Source organism: Anarhichas minor, unplaced genomic scaffold (assembly GCF_050575085.1).
Source record: "Anarhichas minor isolate MPS153535 unplaced genomic scaffold, ASM5057508v1 ptg000113l, whole genome shotgun sequence".
Lineage (NCBI taxonomy): Eukaryota > Metazoa > Chordata > Actinopteri > Perciformes > Anarhichadidae > Anarhichas > Anarhichas minor.
Window position 1 is genome coordinate 390,921 of NW_027466559.1, and position 17,992 is coordinate 408,912.

A 17,992-nucleotide genomic window follows, 5' to 3' on the forward strand; every position below is an offset into this window, starting at 1 on the left:
TTGGATCCGACCTTAGACCTTCACCGGGATGAAGCCCGGTGTCTGACACACATCGGCATGTGTGGATCGTTGCTGGTAATCAGTACGGTAAATGAACACCAGCCAGTGGAATAGTAGCAGCTGCTTTGCCTTCTTTCTAAAGCCTCAAAAGAGACGTTTTCCGAAAGATTTGTTCTTTACTTCTGACATGTTACACGTCGCTCTCGGCTTCACAAGTAATTATTGGGAGGGTTTTCTGACAGCGATGCCATGCTTTAGCCCCGAGGTATCGACCCGATATCCAATGCTGACCCGTCAGTGTCAGGTCAGCCCCGCTTGTTGGAAAGAAGTCACACCTACACCAGATCCTCGACAGTCACATCACATCGCGGTAGAACGCGCATGATCCCCACGCCGGGACGCCGACCAGCACACAGCAGCTTTAAAGCAAAGGATTGTGGGAGATAAACAGTCATTTGTCCTGCAGCTTTACGTTATACTTTGAGACAGTGGTTTTTCATGTTGCTTTTTGGGTTCTATCCTTGAGGTCAGCTGATTTTAAAGGGACAGTAGGTTGACATTTTGCCAAAGTTGATAATCAACAAAAACATACTTTACTTTAAAAGTTGAGCTTATTTTCATAGTTGTTTTGTCACCGTTGGCAGGTAACCGCAGTCCAAAGACATGACAGTCAACACAACTGGCCGCGACAGGTTTTTACCTGCAGCAACACTGCTGATATGGACGATAACGTTTGAATAAGTGAAAGCACCTGAGAATCATAAACAAACCGAAGATATCTGTGAATAACATAACATTTTATTAAAGAATTGTTCGACAGACAACCCTCTCAACAATGAAAGAAAAGAGGAGCTACAAAGGACAAAGAAAGAAGTTGTTTTTCTCCCCAAAAAAAGAAAGACTCGTTCTTTTTTTCCAGCTAGTAGTTTGTCTAAATGTTTCCGACTATGCGTGGACGGGTCACCGATCCCCATCCTTGCCTGTTTCCCTGTACAAGCCAAGACATGTATGTACAAGGGTCATTATAGGAACATAAAAACTACGTATTCTTCTAAAATACAAGAACTAAAAGAACTAAAAAATTAAATGGAACTTCAGTACAATGGACAAGAAGAAACACAACGTTTTTTTTTTTTTTTCATAACAGGTAAATACTAAAAAAGTACAGTATTTTTTCTCGATATAAATACATTAAGGATAAATAATAATAATACAAAACAGAAATTCTTTTTTTTAAACTGGCTATAACAAATAAATATTTATATATGAATGTTCACTTGAACACACATTGGCGAAAGACGCTTTGATTGGAGGGCCTTCCGTCTTCAAAATAAGATTTCATCATTATTCTTTTTTTTACCTTTAACCATCAAAATGTAAACTCTAAGTGCAACAATGATGCCCGGATTTGAAAAGCTTTTGTGTAGATCTGCACTTTAAAAAAACAAAAACAATACGGGAGGTTTATTTCCAGAACAGCAGAGACCGTTCAAACAAATAAACCCGGTTGTTTTTAATAAAACAAAGTGTGACACACATCAGCTCACATATCTGGGACATGCATTTTTGTTCAAATATATACCCTGTATCCACGTTAAAAGTCAAGATATGTGAGAACAAAACAAAACGATATAGAAGGTGGACAAATTCTGCATTGGTGTTCGCTAATGTAGCCAAAGAGAAACCTTCCAAAGTGATAGAGTGAGAGGGGGGGGGGGGGGGGGGGGGAGAGAGTGATAGAGAGAGAGAGAGAGAGGGGGGGGGGGGGAGAGAAGGGCGATGACTTACCCAAACATAAATAAATAGTGTTCTCCACTCTTATTATTTACCCTGTGTCGATGATGTGCTAAAACAAGAACATTAAAATGTCTCTTCCATGTCCTCTCCTGTGTTTGTGTAAAGATGTCAACAGCTGCTCACCTGGCTGTGGATGTATGTCAACGAAAGGAAGCTAGCTTAGCATTGCTGTGCGTGTGTGTGTGGAGGCGCGAGCTTCGCTTAGCGCAGATGTGCGTCTACATGGGAGCTAGCTTAGCCTTTGAGCTCGTAGCTTCTTAAACCCTGTTTAGATTGATGGGAGGGGGCAGTGGGTGCACATGTGGTTGATGGATGTGTGTGTGTGTGTGTGTGTGTGTGTGTGTGTGTGTGTGTGTGGAGGGGGGGGTCTGTGGCGGATTGTGGGAACATGTTTTGGCCTCCTTCAGAAGCCATGTGCTGCTGCCACAGACAGGAGCCGGTGGGTTAGTAGTGATTCGGTCCGGCAGGAGGCGGGAGGAGACAGCGGAAGGGGAGGACCATCCAGTGTGTTTGTAATGTGACTCGTGGAACCTCGTACATTTCTGTTGTACACATGTGCTGCTCACCACGTAGCTCGGCCCGGCTGACAACAACCCGTGCTGCCATGAGCTCAGCGTCATAAATCTGACCACCTCGTTAAACCGCCCATTCAAATCTCAACTATTTCATTCACCAGGCGGGAGAGCTGCTTGTTGTGTGTGTGTGTGTGTGTGCGGGGAATATATCACCAATTTACAGTTTTAAACAACATACTACAGCTCCACCAAACATGCTAGCTGAGCTACAGCTGCAGTGTGCTCCACACACACGCACACAAAAAACGCTTTGCATTTATTTTGCTGTGTAACTTAAACACATTATGCAAAGAGAATGCACTGCCATTTGTGTTTGTTTTTCTGTTTCTGAGATATTCTGTAACAGAAGAACTGAAATAGTCCACATTGTAGTTTTCTGATTGACAGCGCAGTGGATTATCAGACTGAACCACGGGGCTCGCCTTCAGATCCCGTTGTGCCGTACAGCTGCCGATATGTCTCTGCATCGGTGCCGCCAGATCAGCTTCCTGACATTTATTGTCCCCAGGGGGGGACGTGGGAGACAATTGACTGTACACTTCTTCTCCCGCGCCTACAATATGCTTCGCTGCACCTGGGACGCTCGAGAGTGTAAATTGCTCTAAAAAGGCTCGTGTAAAAGAAATAATTTCCTTGTACGAGGATGTAAAATAGTAAATTTGGTCCCGGTTTTTAAAAAAATACTTGGAAATGTTTGGCAACTACCGTTGACTTCAGTACCGTTACACTGCGGAGTGCCTTTTGTTTACGTTTTTGAGCAACATAAATGGTTTGTGTTCATGCTACTTAATAATAGGCACAACCATTGTGTTTTTTAAATCAAATTAGCTGCACTTTAAAGAGAACAGTGAAGGCTTAGCCCTATTCAGAAGGCAGTGGAAACAAGGTGGCTGGACAACACAACTCTGTAGAGCAAAGGACCAACCACTGGACGGCCCCTGTCTGTCTCCCTTTGTCTCTCCTGCCGTCCCGTTGCAGCAGTAGAGTCCCCGCATGTTAGTTCGTCTGTTAGTGAGTCGCGTCGTTTCACGCGTTCTGTGTGTCGTCTTCACTACTTCCTACGTTTTCGGTTTTTGTTCCAAACCTGCTACAGGTGAGTGAGCTTGGGTGCTTCCTGGATTCTGCCCTGAGTCGAGGTGTGGTGAGCCGACAGCTCGGTGTACGTCGGGTGCGTGGGCGGGTCGCAGGGACCCGGGGGGCCCCCTCCACCCACGTGGTGCTGGTTGGCGGCCGACATGGGCCCCGCGCTGTTGTAGTCCATGGTTTGGTGGTGAGGCGGTGTGGGGCCCAGGTGGTTTAGCCCGTACATGGAGGGCCCCGAGCCGGGCATGGGTTCCACGTAGCTGCCACCCCCCACGTAGACTGGACTGGCCTGCATGTTGGTGGGAGTCCCGTAGCCAGCATTGTTGGCCTGCACTAGGCCATGGTGAGGATGGGGGTCGCCGTAGTCCGGGTCTGGGGCGCCGTACTTCTGTTGGGGGGGACAGCCCTTCATGGGGACGTTGGAGTAGGCAGTGGACATGGAGTAAGACACTCCCTGGTGGGGTTTGCCGAAGGACGGCGGAGACGGGACGTCGTAGCCGACCCCGCCTCCCCCTACCATGGGGTGCATGGAGTTGAGGAAGCTGGCGGAGGACTGCATGGTCAGGGGCGGGGAGCCGGTCGGCGAGGGCCCCCCGGAACTGGAGCTCAGGCCCTTGGACTTCTGGTCCTTCTTGTACTTCATGCGCCGGTTCTGGAACCAGATCTTGATCTGGCGCTCGGACAGGTTGAGCAGGTTGGCCATCTCCACGCGACGCGGCCGGCACAGGTACCTGTTGAAGTGGAACTCCTTCTCCAGCTCGACCAGCTGGGCGCTGGTGTACGCCGTGCGAGCCCGCTTGGACGACGCCGACGAGCCGCCGGTGGGACTCTTCTCCCCGCTGCTGCCGCTCTCAGCTCCTCCTGATGCTGGAGGGTAGAAGAGAGGAGATTAGGAGGAATGGATGATGGCAGGGATAGGATGCAGAGAAAAAGTGTCACCAAACAAAAGAAAACAGGGGCACAAAAAACCCTAAAAAATAAAGAGAATGAAAATGGGAGAAACTTACACAAAATATTGTAAAAAGGGAGTCAGTAAGAAGCAGGTAAATTATGATGGACTGAATGGAGAGAGCCAGAGAGGAAGAGAGAATAAAACACACTCAGGCTGCATGCTGGAGGAAATTGAAAGCATTCAGGTTCTTAATAAAGCAGAGGGTGGTCCGGGCGTGCCGGCTGAATTATCCCCCGATATTAGTTGTCAACACTTCATAACAGTGGCAGTTATTAAGAGACGGAGGGCTCCGGCGCTGGCCGAGGGCAGCCAAATTGCATCTTGGCTGGAAAGACAAACCCCCGGCAGCAACAGCAGCTGCAGCACCAGCAAGCGAAGCTGACCGCGCTCTCCTCAGACAGCTCACCGAGAAAACGTCAAGCTTCGATGTGATAGTTACACTAACTCATAAAGAAAGGTATTCTAGACGATAGCTGGTTATCTGACACAAAAAGGGCTCAAGTAGTCTGATATACCTTAATATATAGAAGCTGCTGCTTTATCAGTCAAAGTCAAGTTTTGATAAAAAACAAGCAGGGATGTTGAGAGGATAAGAGGACTTCAAAGCCCCGTCACACACGCCTGTTTACTCTCACAGTGAGGGAGCAGGAATAATTGCTAGCGCGTTATATTAAGGTCAACAAGCGTTACTTAATGGGTAATAAGGCCCTTATAAGTCCTTAAAAGATGCTTATAAACAGTATGTGTTATCAAGACTATAACAAGTGTTAATAATACCATCATCACACATTTATTGTATGTGTTTATAGTTATTAATAAGTGCATTATTATGTTGTATTGTCCTTATTAAGGCATTGTTTGATCCAGGAGCAGCAAAAAGCAGTTAACTGCTAATTAATGCATAATAAAATAAGCGTTGATGTTAATCAAACTACAAAAGAAGCTTTGCAAAGCTTTAACAATGACATCATTCATTTGTTTGGAAAGTTATTATGAGCAAATATAAGAAAGCCTTTTCTTACCATTCTTAAATAGTCTAAACTGTGGACAAGTTTCTCATAAGTGATCATACATGTCTTATATTCTAACAATAAACGTTTGTATGATGCGATTATTAACACTTATACAGTCTTATTAACACTTATTAATGTTAATAAGCATTTTAAAAGGACTCATAAGGGCCTTATTGCCTATTAAACCACAGTTATCATAAGGACCTTACAATGAAGCGTTAACAAATGAGGTTAATTTTGTAACATCAATTCCAAAATGAGTTTTAAAATTCAGAATTTAGGTAGCCTGTATCATAAATGTTTATTTTCTGAATCACTGCCGTTGCTCAGCATTGCTGAACCCTCTGGCCTTCACACGTACTGACGATATCATCATCAACAAAGATACTATCAGTAAATAGAAGATGTCAAACGGGTGAACAAACAACTGACAACTTAACTTGACAGATAAACCAGATTATCTAAACTAAATTGCCAGTTTATTAGGTACACCTAATGGAATTATAATGCAGCAGAAGGTCATGAATGTTATAATGTTCAGTGTGATGTTGTTGCATCATACTGAGGGTGTTTCTAATATGATCTCCAACCCATTTATACCAATGAGGGTAGAGCAAGAAACCTCTTTCAGCACCAAAAACTAAGTTCTCTAAAACATAAGCCGAACATTATAGCCTCCATGAGGTTGTGATGTATTAGCTGTAGCTAGGTGTGCCTTGTACACACGACTACAAAAGGTCAAAGTTGAGGTAGGACGTTGATTTAGTTTGCTTTTGATGTTTAATAACCAGCGAGTTTATAATGACCTAAAATATTCCATGAGATTATAAAGTAAAAAAATATTAAAGAGATTAAAGTTGCAAATTTAGGACATGTGTGGTGTGATGAGGTTGACCCAACCTTTAGAGTGAAACAATGTGGAACCAAGGGGGGGGAAGTTGCAAATTTGTGACTTTAATCTCAGAGAATATTCAAGTGTTTTTCTCGTAAATGAACCCCTTTAATTTGAAAGATTAGAGGTTTTTTTCATGTAATATTTGTTTTTTCTCTCTGAATATTACCCCCTCCCCCTCCCCTGCCTTCGTACTTTTTATTTTAATTAATTAGATTTTTTTTATACCTACAATGGCCTTTATATGCCTTTTTATGCTAGAGCTATAAAAACAAAGGATATATTGTTTTCTTCAATCTTTCCAGAGTATTCATGTATGGTGTGAACATACTTTTTTGTTTTTAACCATGTGCCATGAGCATGAATGTCAAAAAGTCACTACATAATCTAAACCCAGAAACTGTGAAGGTTCCATGTGTCATAAGGACTGAAACGAGGGTCGGTATGCTGCTGAAGCACATAGACTCCAACAGTAACAGCTGATCCTTAGCTGCCTCTGGGCTGCTGTTTATTCCACAGTAGACAGAGGAGCTGAACTCCAGTGCCTCTTCCATCTCTCTCGTCTCTGTTATGAATATATTGTTATGTACGGGCACGCCTGCGATGCGTTCATACCAATGATACCACGCACTGAGATCCTATCTCTCTCTCTCTGAACAGTGTAAACAGTTGACTCTCACAGAGACAGAGCGATGAGAGAGGTAACCATCACATCATCCGTCTCGCGGAGATGGTGACATTCTCAAAAAACGATGGTTTCAAATCCTCATCAATAAGCAGTGTAATCTCTCCTCAACCCTCGGCCCAGTCAGCTGAATGCCTTCTGAATACCAGACTCATATTCATTATGGCGGAGCGTACTCTTCCTCATTGATAACTACCAATGTGTCTGTCTCAATCACCGTTTCCTTCGCCTGTTATCAGACATGCAGATGATATTCAAATTCATCACCTCCCCACATTCCCTAATATCTTCCATTTCAAACGTCTGCATGTCTGAAGATCTATTCATCTGTTATCGTACGTAACATTTAAATTCACCCGTTTTAATATCTTCCTTTCTTGCTGTGGCTTTCCAAGAAGGTGAGGAGGAGGAGGAGGAGGAGGAGAGAGAGAGGAGGCCGAAGAGGGGAGGAAGGAGAGCAAGCAATTAGCAGAGAGGGGAGAGGTTTGGAGGAAGTCAATGAATGAAGGGAGGTGTACAGGCTATCGGCTGCAGCTTTGTGCCAGCTGGTTAGCCGCACTATCCTAACAGTGACTACTGTTACTGTAGTCGTGTGTTATAGTCCGTGATTGTTTCTCTATCAAGTCCAACTTCATTTCAGGTCCTTTTACTGAACACTAAATCGCTCTCTGTTCCACCTTTCTGCTGTTTGGTTAGGGTAACCCTTGGAACTGTTTCTAGATGAATCCATCCGCTCAGAAACCTTTACCATAACCCTGACTAACCTCGCTGCTCCGTTTAAACCTAACTAATCCAACCCACAAAGGCACCGAGTTCTAGCCAATCAGAGTGAGCGTAGGGCGGGTCATGCCTTTGCCTCCAGGAAGTCGCTGCATCTGGCTGTTGATTGGCAGAAAGAAACAGAGCCAGCATGTGACTCCCTCTAAAACCACACATACTTGCTTTTACATTGTGTTCTGATTAAACAAAAAAAAGATGCAACGCGTTCATTAGTTGGTATTAGTTAGCTTGAGAGGTGTTCGGTGCATTATTTCAAGCTCTATCTTTTTTTATGCTAAGCTAAGCTAATAACCTCCTGACACTGCACTTGCCATAATACTTATCTCACTCTAAAAAAAGAGGCGCAGCATTTGTTTAGATCTTCATTTGTTGAATCCAAGCATCTATATTTCATTTGCACACATCATATAAATAACTACATCCTTTTCTTAAAAAAACTAGCCATTACAAATATAAATGTTCTTCCTGCTTTTAACATGTTTACCTCTAGGTTTCGCTGGAATATTTGTCAGTCTGCCATGCCTCTGACCTTTGACCTCTTCACCGCTTGCCTTTTAAGTTGTTGTTTTTTTAAAGTTACCCTGCTGATGAAGTCAGACTGGACCTTTCAGCTGCCTTGCTTTCTCAGTGAGATGTAGGAATGCTTTGGTGAATCCAGCTCACCAGCTGATCATTTTAAAACATTATTAGACGCCTAAAATGACCTTGGACCAGAGCAGACTACAGATTACCAGCTTGACCAGTAGTCTGAACCACAGCCTATGGAAACCTGTTTTGCAGTGATAGTCTGAGAAACCTTTTAAATCCTCCGGGGATCCGGAGCTTGAAAGGGGATGTTGATAAGAGAGGTGAGGAAAGAGGGACGTGGTGATGGGACGATAATAGGAAGAGAAAAAGGAGCTAATGAGGAAGGAAAATAAAGGGAGGAAGAAATAGAAGGAGGACAAAAGGGACTGAGGAAAGAAAAAAATGAGGAAGGAGAGACTGGTGTAAGAGGACATGTTGTTTGTGTGGGGCTGTGGGGAGGGGAGGGGCATCAAAGCAGACACAGACAGAGAGACAGAGACAGGTGTAGTGGAACACACCATTGCCAGAGTTGTTGCTGGGCGAACAGTTTTTCTGCTTGGTCGCCTGTCGACACTCTTTCATCCAGGGGAAGATCTGCTTGGCCACAGTGGGGTTGGGGGGCAGCGAGGAGGAGGAGGACGACGTGGAGGACGATATGGAGGAGGAAGAGTTGGACGACTTATTGGGGCCCGATTTGGAGATGGAGGAGGCCCCAGCGGCGCCGCCTGGCTGCTGGGCCCCGTTATTGCCGTTGCTGGGGTTGGGGGGCAGTGGAGGGGACACCTGGGAGCCCGGGTGGTGCTCGGAGGGCAGGCTGGGCCGCATGCAGCTGCCGTTCAGCTCCTTGGTCTTGGCTAGCTGCTGCTGCTGCTGCTGCTGGTGGCCGCCGTTACTGCCCAGTGACTGTAGCGAGCAGGCCGAGCGCTGGTACGAATCCACGTCCAGGTGGGCCGCTGACTGGAAGGCCGGCTGGTGGTGGGACACTGGGACCGGTGCATCGTAGCCCCCGAAGCCGTTGGCAGCCGCCGCTGCCGCCGCCACCGCCGCCCCCTGCACCTGGTAGGACGAGTAGCCACCGAAGAGCGCAGAGGAGTTGTCGTAGTAGGTTGTCTTCTGCATTTCTGAGAGAGGTGGCGGCGTCTTCGTGTGCTCCGGTCCTTGCTGAGAGCTGCTGCCGGAAGACCATTTGGCACCGGGGGTCACGTGACGGTGTCTCTCCAGCGGCCTCCTGCAATCTGACCTGAAAGGTTAGGAGAGGCAGAACGGAGAAATGAGAGAGATAAATCCATCTTCCTCCCATGAAAGGCGTCATGACATGAATAGAAACCACTGCTTTTCTTTCCTCACCCCCCCCCCCCCTAACCCTCCCCCTCCCCTCTGAGCCCAGTGAACAGCCTGCAGATGCTCTAGTGGAGGAGGCATCAGGAGGGCAAACACACACACACATACACTCATTAGCCAATGTTGGATTTCCACAGAAATTCACATTTTTGTAATTACAAGTTATTATTATTATCATTATTATCATTATTGATATTTTTATTTTTATAAGTATTTACATAACAGCCAACCCGTATTATTTAGAGTGGACGTGGTCATAAAAGTAGTTGTTGTAATTATTGATATGAACTAATTATTCTCTATTTTTCAGCAATTAATCTAAGAATGATGAACATGCTTTACCTTTGAATTTGGGAATAAAATGACAGAAAAAAGTATTTTCATTATTGTTTTAAACATGAACATGTCATTATGTTTCTATCCCTCATTCAGAATTGTTTTTCTGAATATTTAATTTCGTATGGTTCATAATAAAGCATGACCCCGCCATGTCTGCTGTTATTCAAGCCGAACGGTACATTTGGTCGCGTGATGGCGGCAGTGGATGCGGCCCGTGTGTGTCTGTTCTCCCGGTGTGACTGATGTAGGGAGCCTATTTATGTCAGCCTCTGCCTTCCACGTATGATTTAGTGTGTTCCGTCTGCTCGGCTGTTACCTCACTCATAGGAGTCTATCTCCGGAAGCGATCGTTTGCTGCTGAATAAAAACGCTGCTGCTGCCATCACGGGAGATTTTCTTTTAACAGGTCCGAGGAAAAATAAAGTATTATTGCAAGTTATTACGATGTTTTTTGGGGGGATTTTCTAAACAGAGTAAAAAATAAAAACGTATTAACGGTGCTCCCAATTAGCAATTTGAAGATGCTGAAGAAGGGGATCTCGGGAATATTTCTCAAAACATTCTTCTTTTTTTGGTTAAAGGAAATAATGATTTCCAGACTATTCTATTTGGTTAATACGGTTTAAAAAGAGGAATGTCAAAATTAAGACATTTTTAACTTCAGAACAAAAGAGGCCATCAAGATGGATAGAAAATAAAAAAGACCGAACCTTCACGAGTCCGTGATTCAATAGGGTCGAGTGCTCTATCACGGCCCAGGGAAAAGGAGCGGAAGGGAGAAAAAAAGAACCAACAGCAGTGTGAGCCCCCACAGACTCCCCATCTCACCCTCACCGCTAAGGGTGGGCCTGTGTGCCACGAGAGGGCCGGCTTGTCAGGCGCGAGGGAGCACCTGGCACTCATTGCTCATCGGTAGAGATAAAATGTTGAACGGGGAGAAGCTGGAGGGGAAGCGGCTCCGCCATCTGACACTAACGCAGCGGTTCGGCATGCTAGCACTGAAGCTAACTCCTGAGGCCCGCCAACTGTAAATGTTAGCAATAATTCATTCCCCAGCACACAGGTGGGCCTATTGGAAGCCACCAAGTCTAGTTAACAATATTAAAATCAAGTAAAGCCACTTCCGGGTTTCATTGCTGGAGAATATATATAAAAACATCAAACTAAAATGCATAATTAAAGCGCGTGCGAAAATAAGTGGCACCGTTAAATAAGGCCTACGCTGCAAAAAGCTACAAACAAATGCTAAAAATAAAAGTGAAATTATTTCCAGTAGTAGGTTATGGCTACGCTATGTTCGTGGTTCGTCTACAGTTTATTCAGTACAATTATTTCTGTAAACACCAGCAGCGCACGAGGCCTAAATAATAGTGTATCAACAAAGAGAAATAAAGAGCAAGAGAGCAAGAGAAAATACTTCCTCTTTCAGATGTGAATGTTTTGGGTAAAATGTATAGCTATATACCTAAATAAACATTGCCCATATAATTCATATATATATATATATATATACTATTATTCTGTTTTTTGTGAGTAGACAGACAGTCCAGCTCTTCTCCAGCTCTCAGCACGTCACACATGTCAGCCATTTATCTTTCTAGTAGACAAGCTGGAATCCGAATTATTTACTCTGAGGAATAGTCCCAAGGAGAGAGGGAGAGAGAGAGAGAGAGAGAGAGAGAGAGAGAGAGAGAGAGAGAGAGAGAGAGAGGGAGAGAGAGGGAGAGAGAGAGAGAGAGAGAGAGAGAGAGAGAGAGAGAGGGAGGGAGAGAGAGAGGCCATGGCAGTGAGTGTAGGAGGAATATGTTATTAAATCATATGCTGTTTCGCCATTATACGGAACACGTAATGTCTCTGCCCCCTTGCTTGTAGCGCTGCAGTTTAATACAATCACCAACTTTACTAGATGCCTCCCTAAATAATCCACTTACACTGACAGAGAAACAGCCACCCAAACAAAAACAACAGAGAGAGAGAGAGAGAGAGATGGAGAGGGAGAGGTCGGCCAGTGGTGTCCAGTGTCTGTGTTTTATCCTGGGATATAAAATTACAAATGGCGTCCGCCATGCGAGGAGCAATGCAGGCAGGGAGTCACACAGAGAATGCATTAACTTGGACAATCCACATATTCCTTATCCCATTAACACACACACACACACACACACACACACACACACACACACACACACACACACACACACACACACACACACACAGTGAGAGAGAGAGAGAGGGGGGCCAATAACATGGAGCCCAGCCCAGAAATAATACAAGATTGGCCAGATCAGAGCTATTGTTGCCATGCCCATGGCCTGGATTTAGGTTGAAATCAACGAACAGTGAAACCCCTATACATGTGCGAATTAAATAACTGCATCAAAACATTTAAATGTTAACTATAGTCTCAGATATTAGCAAACATAATAATAACAACGGAGGCCCGTGGGGGGAGAAAGTAACCAACAGGGAGAAGTATATAGATCATTCATAACAGAAACAATAATGGGCGGCCGTTGCATTGTAAATAAATAGCTTTAAGTGAGGAAGAGGAGGGAATATGAGAAGAAAACGAGAGGGAGAAGAAGAGAAAGAAAAGGGACAGATGGAAGGCCGAGAGAAGAAGGGGGGCTGCTTGCGGCGGGTATAGCTACGGCAGCTTAAAGCATTGTGAACTCTTCTTGAACCGGGATTGAAGTCATACGGGCCATAAATCACTGAGCCCGCCGCTCCGCGGTTCACAAACTGCTCAGCGAACAAACACTCGTGTATTTCTGGTTGTGTTGTTCGAGCTCGCGCAGCACCCGGCTGGCCTGCCCGCCCGCCGGTGATGCTCCTTACCTTCTTTAGCACCGGCGGTCCCGGTCCAGTCCGGCACGGACCCGGCAACACAGCATCACATATTAGGTCCTCACGCGCGTGGGTTAATCAATAACAATAATAAATAATTAAATAAATAACGAATCCGCTCGCAGTCTTTCTCTCCTGTTTTTTTTTTTTTCTTATCCTCCTCTTCCTCTTCTTCTTCTCCCCGCAAGCCCGCTGCTCCTCCGGTGCTGTCTCGAGACTCTAGCACGGCTGCTCGCGACCACCACCACAACACCACCTCCTGGAGCCAAAGGCAGTGGTGGCGGCTGCGGACCGGGCTGCGCTTGGGCGGCGAGTCGGACACCGTGTGGCATGAACGGCGGACTGGATGAGAGATGGACGGGCTCGAGACAGTCGATACACGGGGCAGTATTAACGTACGGGCTTGGTGTAGCCTACGCCAATAAGGCTACAGGCAGGAAAGCTAGCGCACGAGCTGAACGAGCTTACCGGGAGCCTGCTTGCGCCCCCCCACCACCACCACCCCCTCCACCCTCCGCCCCAGCACCAGCGCTGCCTGCACCGCCGCTGGCTGATAACAATGGCCTCAAATTGCGTTCCCTTTTAGCTTCTGTCGCTCACGCTGCCAGCCAGCCACTCGTTCAGACCGCCTCTGAGGAACAGGTCCGCCACGAAATGTCAACCCATCGCATTTTTTTAGGGCGGTTGAGCGCCCTTCTTTTCTTTTTCCTTCCACTTCTCCGTCTCCCCGGGTCTCCCGCCTCTCTCCCTCCGCGTCTTCCTCTCTGTTTTGGTTCTCCAGCTCCCGCTTCGCTCCGGTCCCTGGGAGGCTTTAGCCGTTGGGCTTATTCCACACGGCCAGCGGCGGCAGCCTATGGCGGGCCTAGCGGTGACTGTGGCTGTGGTAGCCTATCCAGTAGGTAGCCCGTTCTCGTTATGTTGTTGACAACGCGCCGCCCGGGTATCAGCGACGCTCGTGTGGGGTGTTACGGAGGAAATAACGGGGCTTGACTCGCGGACGCGTTCATTCCCCCCCATCAAACACCTCGGCGTCACTCACACATTATGCTAATTCCACTGGCTGGAAGTGAAAACACGCAGCAGGCGGTTGTGTTAATCCCATACAACCGGGCTACTTTTTAAATGGCGCCATTAGTTCAGAATTGAGTCTTTTAAATTGGAATTATCTACCAGCAGTTATGTTAACACACACAAGCTATTTTCACATGGGCGTAACTTTTAGCCTATGTGTACCCTAATGTAAAAACAACAACAACATCAACAACAACAACATGTTTTAAACTTTATGGAACTCCTGTTTCGATGCCCTTCACTGCCATTTGTTATTAATATGCTTCAATACACAGGGGTACATTTATCTTATTTATCGGCAATGCTAATGGTCAGGGTGGCTACAGATAAACAGCCTTAGACAGTTAGCATTAGCCATATTAGTTTCATTTCCAAATCAGGTGATAGCAGTTCTTCGTGTGCTGAGTTTGGCTGTGGATTAGCTGTAGTCCATTTATTCAGATAGAACCAAGCTCAATCCAAATGATAGGAACTAAAACCAAACTAGAGGCTCGCAATCGAACAAAATACAAAATGATAAATAAAGTATATACAAGCATTGACCTCACCTGAGGACACCTTTAGGGGCAAACAGTTCAACACCATTCAGCTCACTGCAAAGATGTCGGGTGACTTCATGGCACTAATATTTCTTACATGTTTATCAATCCTTACGCATAGTGAGACTGCCGCTGTTTTGGGAGTGTATTATAGCCACAACACACTCACGGTTGAAGAGCCAGCTCCGTGAGTTAAGTGAGTGGGGATATCACTGCACCGTGCACCTGTTTGTGGCAATTTGGTGAATCGTTTTTGATATTTGGTGACAGGCATCATGAGGAGACTAGTTGCTCCCAGCCCCCCTCTATAGTTTTCCAGGAATGGGAATACTTCTTTTTTTTACAGAGCCCCTCCTGTAGCTCAGGCCTCTCTGCAGGAACTAGATCCATAGCGTGTTTGTTAACATTTCAACACCTTGTCGTCGTCGTCCCGCCCCCCTACACACACACACACACACACACACACACACACTGCTACTATGCACAGAAAGTGGTAAATAGAAAAATAATTAAAGGAAGCCACAGTGGGAGGGAGGAGACATACAGACAATGTAAAATCAACAACAAAAAAGGGGTTAATCACAGGTATGACATACAGATATGATGTGAAACTTGAAATCCTCCACTTCAGGTCGTTTAAAGGGAGCAAACGTGTGTTTTTGACACATGTGGAGGAAGACAGGAGCGGAAATGTAACATTTGAAGAAGTAGGCTAAAAAAGGGAGTGACAAGAAAACCCAGAAGGAAATGAAACAAAGAGAGGTGCATGAAATGAAAATATGAAGGTGTCTTACTAGGTTTTCATACACACGCACACACACACACACACAGACACACACACACACACTCACACCTCCAAATAGACTGTCTCTCTCTCTCTCCCACTTCCCTCTATTTGTATTATTCAGGACGCTACCCCTGTCGTTTATGGCTACGTAAGATTTATGAGTTTTCTCGCACCCAGCAGCGTGTGTGTGCGAGAGAGAGAGAGAGAGAGCGAGAGAGAGAGAGAGAGTGTGTGTGTGTGTGTGTGTGTGTGTGTGTGTGTGTGTGTGTGTGTGTGTGTGTGTGTGTGTGTGTGTGTATGTGTGTGTGTGTGTGTGTGTGTGTGTGTGTGTGTGTGTGTGTGTGTGTGTGTGTGTGTGTGTGTGTGTGTGTGTGTGTGTGTAAACAGCCCAACTTTAAAACAGATAGCATTCGCTGTGGGCTGCTGAAATGCGAGGATGAGCTCCGTGTAGGTGGGAGCCTGAAATGTGTCCGACTGCAACTTTTCCTTCAGACCGTCTTTTTGTGTGTGTGACAGGACAGAGGGATCTGCAAACTGCTGCTGAAAAACAACCTCATCACTCATTAACTTCACCACTAATCAGCTATTTTCTGCTATTTCTTTTCTTCTTCTTTCTTCCACTGAGCAACAGTGTGGGCAGAGAGCAGAGCGGATTCTATGTCTTGACTTGTAAAAGCACGCCGGCGCTCGTAAAGGAGGGCAGATCTTTTCCTTTATTTTATTAATTTTTTCCTCGGATGGCAGACGCGCATCGACGGATCCGTGTTTCGGATCGAGTCACGGATATTGGGTTTCACAACTGAAACTCTCTGGCTCGCAGAGCCATGGAAATCCTCTTTCCATTTTGTTTTCTTTTTTCCCCTTCCCCCCTCGGGACATGTAGGCCACGGAGGATAACGCTGAGGAATTTCCTCCGACTACGGGATTTGAAATCATATTTGATATTGTTTTTACTGTGCAGAGACTCTGTGTTGCTGTTAATGCCAATGCAAACAAATATATCTGTTCCTTGATGGTTTGAATGGATTAACTCCACCGCTGTGACTCCACGCTGCTGCTTGTGCTAGTTTCGTTACCATTATTAGCTTCGGGGTCGTTATAGCAGCGACTGTTTTAATAACTGTCTTATGAAATGATGAAGGGACCCTGCTGCGGTCACCACACTGCCCTTCACACCGCTGGATTATATGACATTAGCACGTGTCATTACATGATATTACACACACACACAACCACACACACACATTTTGCATGCACTCATTCTGCTGCACCCTTTTGCAGATTCGGTCGATTATTAAAGGAAACAAATGGAGTAAATCGACTAATCGTGGAGCAAAATCCCCTCATCTCCTCACTCACATTACTATGCTTACTTCCAACATCATGGTGTGGAAATGTTAAAGTATACGCAATAATGAGAAGGATTATACACATATTAATAAAGAGGATTACCCTACAACAGGTGCAGAATAAAATCTGTTTTGAAATATATATTGTCCCCATAAAAAAATAAATCCCCGTCCATAAAACAATAAAAATATATGCAGTGTTTTGACCAGCTCGAATGGTCTAAATTTAGACATTGTGGGTATGCAATTAGGAGGGTTTATACAACATGAACCTCTTCCTCACATTACATAAAGCATCACAATAAATAAAGAAAGAAATATATAATAAAACAGCAGGACTCACCTAAATATTTCCTCTTATTGGCTGATGTTTTGGCGGAAGGAAGCGGCTTCCAGAAAGCTCCTAAGAACTGCAGGGGGAAACGGGAGGGAGAGAAAGAGATAGAGATATGCAATCAAAAGGTCTCGCTCAAATCCGATACAGAGCACAGACCTCTTGTAGTCCGATCGAGCGGCTGGGACGAGAGCGGCCGCTGACAGGTACCGCTGACCTGAAATTATTCCCGCTGAATATCCCGGAATAAAAGCAATAAGAGCAGTGAGAGCGAGAGGGAGGAACGAAGGCTGCGTGGGAGCGATTTGACGTGTTATTGATTCTGGTTATCATATTACACATGCTTTCATATTCGCCGTATTTGTTCTGCTGTTTGAAAAATAAAATGGCACTGAAAGCCATCAGTAGGAAGCAGTTACACGTGGGAATAATGGAAAATGTTCTAAAATGATCCATAAATGATAAGAAACAATATTGTGCAATGAGCTCATGGAGTATTAATAGCATGAAAGGTAAACAACATGTCTGTGTTCGATGGTCTATAATCCTAAAAAAAAGAAGACAATAAAGTAACTCAAACGATAAATAAGCTGCTTCTTAAATATCATATAATAGCCTGTTATGAGAACGTCAGCACATCAAGTATTGCATCAATATGACAACATCACAGCCAATATACAAAAGAGAAAATGATCGCAATCGAACAACATGCTCTAAATCCTGATTCTAATTAATTTCAATGCATATTATCTTAATAAATATAATCCAAAGCGCACCGTGAGAACCTCAAAGTTAACACGCACAAACGCCTCGCATTAATAATGAACAAACCCGCAGCAATAACAACGGAGATGAAGAAAAAAACAAAAAACGTCGGAAATGTTTCCAGCTATCGAAAAAACGGGCAAAGAAAATTGGGAATTAAGCTCGAACGAGAAGCGGCCCCATGAGGCGAACAGCTGTTTCCCCAGCAGCTACGCGCGCGGCCCATAAATAACTTCGGCATCAGCCGGAGAGAAACGAACACATCCCGGACAACGT

General features: G+C 45.2%; 1 protein-coding gene across 2 annotated transcripts; it reads right to left on the reverse strand.

Moving 5' to 3' along the window:
- Window positions 1-1,780: 1,780 nt before the first annotated feature.
- hoxb3a (homeobox B3a) lies at window positions 1,781-9,555 on the reverse strand. 2 transcript variants are annotated; one of them, XM_076082917.1, is made up of 2 exons: window positions 8,863-9,555; window positions 1,781-4,322 (listed from the first exon to the last, which is right to left on the reverse strand). In XM_076082917.1, the coding sequence occupies exons 1-2, from the start codon at window positions 9,461-9,463 to the stop codon at window positions 3,460-3,462; spliced, it is 1,464 nt and encodes a 487-aa protein (XP_075939032.1). In that variant the 5' UTR covers window positions 9,464-9,555; the 3' UTR covers window positions 1,781-3,459. The 2 variants fall into 2 exon arrangements, with proteins under 2 accessions (XP_075939032.1, XP_075939031.1); XM_076082916.1 differs by having other exon boundaries at window positions 1,781-4,313; window positions 8,863-9,531.
- Window positions 9,556-17,992: the final 8,437 nt, after the last annotated feature.